This window comes from Tupaia chinensis, unplaced genomic scaffold (assembly GCF_000334495.1).
Source record: "Tupaia chinensis unplaced genomic scaffold, TupChi_1.0 Scaffold000088_1, whole genome shotgun sequence".
NCBI lineage: Eukaryota > Metazoa > Chordata > Mammalia > Scandentia > Tupaiidae > Tupaia > Tupaia belangeri.
Genome location: NW_006159550.1, coordinates 6789025 through 6795429, shown reverse-complemented (window position 1 = coordinate 6795429; position 6405 = coordinate 6789025). Strand labels below are relative to the sequence as shown.

General features: G+C 54.8%; 1 protein-coding gene across 3 annotated transcripts in view; it reads right to left on the bottom strand.

The window, feature by feature from the left end:
- Window positions 1–6405, bottom strand: part of AOAH (acyloxyacyl hydrolase) — a 215474-nt gene that overhangs the window by 119930 nt on the left and 89139 nt on the right. For all 3 annotated transcript variants that reach the window (XM_027769768.1, XM_027769767.1, XM_006143018.3), the window contains one exon: window positions 4026–4085. In XM_027769768.1, coding sequence (XP_027625569.1) covers window positions 4026–4085 — 60 coding nt within the window. The remainder of the gene's footprint in view (window positions 1–4025; window positions 4086–6405) is intronic.

Sequence of the window (6405 nt, the reverse complement as noted above, 5' to 3'; positions counted from 1 at the left end):
TGAACCAGAGCCTGGGAGGGGCCTGGCGACCGTGTTTCCAAGCCCTCCAGGCCACCCTGAAGCCTACGATGGCTCGAGGACCACTGCCCAGGTCCAGTCAAGGTGACCGCGACCAGGACTAGTGACGCCACTGCTTGTAGGGATGTGGAGTCTCAGGCCCCATGACCTGTGCGATAGAATCCGCGTGCTAACGTCCTCGGGCTGCACGCTAGCGCCAGAGAAGCCAGCTCCCGGCAGAGAGGGCGCCCCTGCCCCAGCGCTGAGGAGGCATGAGCAGGTTTGCGTCTCAGAGGACCGCCTGATGCCTCTGCCTGCCGCCATGTCGGGAACTACAGGATGCGGCGCACTGTGGGAAGGTGGAGACATCACACACACCCGGGATGCCATGGCCTGGGTCACCCTGGGGTCTGAGACCTTGAAGGCGTGGGCAGAGGAATCACAGAGGAAGCACACTAGCAATCCCAAGGGGAGGCAGCGTAAGGGAGGCTCCTGGAAAGCAGAGGCTCCGGGGCTGACACCAGGGTCTCTGGCCTCCTCACCGTCACCGATTTGGACTGACAGTAACTGGATCCTTGCAATGTGGCTGTCCCGAGCCCCGTGCTTGATTGGCAGTGTCTCTGGGCTCTGCCCACAGGATGCCAGAGTACAAAGCAGACTGCAGACACTGTCAGGTATCCTCTGGGGGCGAGGTGGAGGTAGGGACAGAATTGCCACTAGGCGTGTGGGGGTGCAAAGGGGAGAGATTTAGGTTGAATTCAGACACTGGGCAGTTGGCGTCTGACTGCAGACACACTGAGGATGCTAGCGTGAGGGTACACCGGACACTGGAGGCACGGGGAGATGCCTGCCGAGACCCGAGTCCTGAGTAAGCTGCATCTGAATGTTGGAGCTGCTTTGAATGTTTACTTCAGTCACAAGGCCTTGGTCTCATCTGCCTAATGGCAGTGTAGATTCTTAATGCTGATAACTCATACGCCAAGTCTCATTAAGGGACAGCCTTGTCAGTCCAAGAGGGACGGTGGACTCAAACCGCACTGCACGGTGCTTCGCCGTCTAGGTTCCGCGGCAGCTGTAGCTGTCCGTGCAGAAGTCGGGGTGGGGAGGGGCTGACAGACGGCAGAGCGGCCCCCAACCCCCAGCATGCCTGGGTAGACAGGGTTAGCTGCCTGGTGTCCCCATCTCGTAGCACAGAAATGGCAGCCTCTTCTTACAGTGACCTGCAGAGAGGACTGGGTGGGCCCCGCGAGGCCTTGCAGAAGCCCCTGTCTGCCTGTTTGCCAGCTGCTATCTTTCTGTCAGAACTTTTCTAGAGAGAGACCAAGTGTGGGCTGCTACTAACTCCTCGTGGATTTCAAATATTGCGCCTGGCTGCATCTAATCCCGCCTCAGCTGAAAGCCTCGACTCTCGCTGTCCCTGGGGACAGAGCGAGGCAGCATCTTTCCTTCGCAATCCGTTTACCCAGCTCCACTGGCCAGAACGCCGACTGAATTCAGAACAAGCAGGTTTGAATAAGGGGCAGTGGGGGAATGGCCAACGGGAGAGAGTGACCTCTCTTCTGTACACGCCAATCAAAGCGGGTCTCTGCATGGTGAGAAGAGCTTTCTGGACCATGTGTATTACATCGCCCGGGCCTAACTGGCCTGGGGTGGGCTGACATCAGCAACTTCTAAAGGGCTGCTGGATGATTCTCTTGGATAGCGGTGTTTGTGATCAAACCAACACACGCACCCGCAGGATCCCAGGGCCCCATAGCCTGTGACAGGAGTGGTGTTCCCTGAGGAGGCCTGGCGGACAGCTCTTGGCATCACCCAGTGGGTGTTGAACTCGCACATAGCCAGCTCTGAATTTAAATGGTGGGTTCTCACCTCCCCGCTCTGTGGAGTGAGCAAATTACTGCATCTACCCAAGACTCAGTCCCCTCACCTGAAGGGTGGAGTTGGTAACAGAAGTGCTCTGCGGACCCAGCACCGGGAATTCAGTGAAGCGATTCCATCAGGTGCTCTGAACCCTTCCACGCTTAGTGCTCTGCCTAGTCCAGGAAAAGCCCCCCACGAGCCTCTCGGGGCCTCGCTGGGATGCGGGCTTCCCCTGGAATGTCTGATTCTCTTCCCCAGCACCCACAGCGCCCCCGGCCTCAGTCTGCCGTGCTGGGCGGGGCTGAAACATGCGACCTGCCGTGTGCCGCTCTCTGCTTCCTGGTAGGTTGACAGTGATAAGCCATCACAGAGGGACCGACGGTAGCCGTTCTCCCCGAGCCGCTCTTCGGAGACTTTATTTGCATTTTAGGATTGTTTTTCCATAGCAGATTTAATCTGGGGAGTAAATAGATTGAGGGAGATTTCTGAGGATTTTATTTTTGAATTGTTCAGTAGAAAAAAGTTTTTTTTCTTTTGGTTCCTTGTAAGTAATTATTGGAATCCTGCCCCATGAATTCTGCTTGCAAATGTAGGAAAAGAAGAACAATTGTAAGATCCTAATGAGCCTCTGTGTTGAGGCCAAGGCAGTTTGTACAAGGGACTGCGATTGCCGTTTCCACTCAGGGTGACGGAGGAGCTGGGCAGGTTTTCCCACGGTTTCAGCTTCATGCTCAGCATCCAGGCAGAGAAACCGCATGGCTGCTGTCCGCCCTTAGTGGCTCCTCGAACTGAGCACTGATTGGAGATGCAGACCGTGTGACCGATGCGTCCACTGTGTAGAGGCCCCAGCAAGTTTCCATTGATTATGTATCGGCTTGCACGGAACCCTTATGCCCCACCACGCCCCGTAAGAAGGGCCGCTGCTGACAACAATGCAAGGACATACTAAAACATTAGAGGGTGAGATTCGCATTCAACCAGGCACCCACTTCTGCACCTGGCGAGCCTGGCCAGAGATTTCCTCTCCTCTCCTTCATGTAGCCACATCGATGATACCGTAAACGAGCGCTCAGGTGAGAGATGAGCTCAGTGGAGGCGGAAGCCAAGGACAGGTCTATGCCCGCCTCCTGCTGATAGCGCCTCCCGCCAGGACCCGAGCGGCGAGGATGACACTGTTCTTCGCACAGATCTGCCTTTCTGCTTCCTCCCCTCTGGGCTGATTAGCAACCAGGACCTCAGTCAAATAAACCTGCCCTTGGGCGTCTGCACAGGATGGCTCCACACCCTTGTGGACACCCAGACCCACGGCTGCTCAAACCCCTTACACAGTGGGTTGTGGCACATGTGTATAACCTGCGTGCCTCCCCCTGCTCCCTAGAACACCTGGTCCAGTGTAAGTGCTGCGTACATGGTCGTCACAGTGTATCACTTAAAGACTAATGACAAGAAATCTCTTTACCTTCCTAGTAGGGATGCGACCAAGTTTTCCCCATGTATTTTTTTTTTGGGGGGGAGAGGTTTTTGCCATAGGGTGTGTGCACTTGCCAGAAAGACAGAGAGAGACAGAAAGCGAGAAATCACCCCCCCAGGGGGGATGGCCACGCCACAATCCCTTCTCCTCCATTCTCCTCTCGGGATCTTGGGCACACATGCACATGTGCCTGGCGTGAGTTTAAGCCACCAGGTCTGGGACTCAAACCATGGTTGACTATGTGGAGTTCAGCGACATAGCCATTATGGTTATGGTTAGGGTTAGGGTCCCAGCTGCAGAGAGGAGGCAGGAGAGCACAGTGGGAAGGGTTAGGTTAGGGTTAGGTTAGGTTAGAGTTAGGGTTAGGTTAGGTTAGGGCTAGGTTAGTGTTAGGGTTAGGGTCCCAGCTGCAGAGAGGAGGCAGGAGAGCACAGTGGGAAGGGTTAGGTTAGGGTTAGGTTAGGTTAGAGTTAGGGTTAGGTTAGGTTAGGGCTAGGTTAGTGTTAGGGTTAGGGTCCCAGCTGCAGAGAGGAGGCAGGAGAGCATAATGGGAAGGCGCTCATGCTCCCGCTGACTGCAGTGCCACCTGGCGAGCCGCTGGCTGCCATCGGAGCCTTGGCCTTGGGGTGTGAAAGCCGGGGCCAGCGGGAGCACACATGCCTAGGAAGAGGCTGGCACTCTGCCGCCGGCTGCTTACCAGAGCTGGGGATTTCTCCACAAGTTGCCTTGCCTTCTCCAGTGTCTGCCTCCATGGCTCCTGTAACGGCAAAGTTGAGACACTGAGTCACGTCATCTTTTCTACGTCTTTTCCAAGGTCTAAATGTACAGACTCTTTGCAGTGTTCTTATTCCATCCCCACAGCAGGCCTGAGGGTTACGAGCATTTTACAGATGAGGAAATCGAGGTGCCGAGAAGCGAAGAACTGGCTCCGGTTTGCAGAGCTGGTGTTCGCCAGAGACGCATGTGACCCTCAGCTTTCGGACCGCTGCGCTGCTCCCATCTCCCTACGCAGCGCCTCCTGTGTCTAAAAGCCCCATCAGCAGGAGGCTGCCAATGGCCAAGCGAGACATGCCCCACAGCACGGAAGAAGGACTGTGACTGCCATGTAAGCCGGCTCTGCAGCTCTCATTCACCTCCGCTCCTCCTGGAGGGACACCCTGTTCTCTGTCACCCCCTGTAAGGCATCTCAGCGAGCCTTCCCATACCCACACATGGCGAGCAGAAAGGCTGAGCTTGTTACTACTGGAGCCAGGGCTGTGGAGCCCCAAGATCAGAGAAACACCGGGGGCCGGGGGGGGGAGGGCTTGGGGTGGGCGTGCTTGCCCCCGCAGGCTTCCTGGAGTGCCCCCCGCCCACGGGGGGACTCAGGTCCTGGTGCTGCCACGCCCCTCCACAGCCTGCTCTCTGCTCAGCCCTGTAACAAACCCCTGCTCGATGATGAATGGGACTGTGGGGGCACCGTCTTTTCCACCCAAACTGCTAGGGAAGCTGGGGTTCGGGGAGTACTATCATTGTTCTTCCGGGTAACCAGTAGTGCTGTCTCCACATTTAGGTGTAAAAGTAAATGTTGGAGTAGAAGTTCTTTTAAGTCAATGCAGTTTTATCTCTTCCATGAGAGAGAGGAGAGACAGAGGCATGCCAACAGGGCCCTCATGCCGTGATCCGTGCCCCTGCCCAGTCTGGCTCACAGCATGTGTGCAGCGGCATGGACAGGGAGACCTCTGGATGTGCACTCACCATAGAGAGAGGGAGAGACAGAGTCAGCGAGAGGGAAAGTGAGAAATCAACATCCAGAAGGGGAGGCCATGCCTCAACCCCTTCACCAGTCTCTCCCTGGGATTTTGGACATGCACACACAAGTACCTACCTGGCATGATTTTCAACCTGCCAGGTCTGGAACTTGAACCACGGTGGGCCATCTGGGAGTCCAACACCTTAACCCCACACCACCTGCCTGCCCCCGTTACTTGACCTTTCCCTCGATCAACATTGCCGCTTCCGAGGCAGCATGGTGGGTACAAAAGTGAGAAGGGCAGGGGCTCCAGGGCTGCATGAAAACAGCTGTTACTCTCCTCACCTACAAGGTCTTTCAAAAGGTCATGGAAAATGCACATTGCAGAAAACTATGCATGATTTCAAAATTGTTTTTCTACCAAAATAAACTTGTAGTTCATTCCATTTTCCACAAACTTTCTGAGGACCCCTGATATGCAGAGCTTGGCATTTAGTGGGGATAAGAAATGTTCACATGGGAGTCTGGTCCAATGAGAAGCTTAGGAAAGCAGAGAGAGGGAAGCTCTACCAGATACAGAGCGATAGTAAAGCTGAGGGGGCTTCCGGAGGAAGCGATTCCTGGGCTGAGGGTTCAGAGGTGAGATCCGAACAGCTGGGAGTGAGTAGAGGGGAAGGGTGTTTTAGGCAGAGGGAAGGAACAGGGGTCTGCAGACCCTTAGTCATGACCCATTGCGGGCCATCATCAGTGGAGTAACCCGGACGTCAGCCACCTGCGAGAGGCAGGGAGGAAGGCTGGGCAAGCCAGTGAAGGTTGGCGGTTAAGGACAAAAGTTCGGTCCTTATTCCTCATTGTTGGCCCCTGAGAGGTTTTGAGCAGGAGTATGCCAGGCTTAGCAACAAATATATGTTAAAAGCATAAAAATTGGGCCAGCCCCTGGCCTGGCGGTTGAGGAGCTGGATCCGACATTGATGACTGTGCAGTCGGTTTGAGTGCTGGACCTGGTGACTTGGGAAACATGCCAGTAACGTGTGCATCATCCCCAAAGTCCCCAAAGGAGGGACAAGCGGAGGAGAAGAGGTCGTGGGCGCCTGTGTCCTACAGGGCTGCTGTCTCCTGTCCCCTCTCAGGGTCTCTGTCCCCCTCTGGTGAGTGCACCCACTCTGGCAAAAAAAAAAAAAAAACCAACAAAAAGAACTGTATAAAAGATCAAAGCACCACTTTAGCCCTCGGTTATTAATTCAAAATGAACTAATACAAATATAGAAAAGAGGCTAGACCAAAGCCTGGTCTTTTTTTTTTTTTTTTTTTTTTCTTTTTTAGGGGTTTTTTTTTTTGGGGGCGG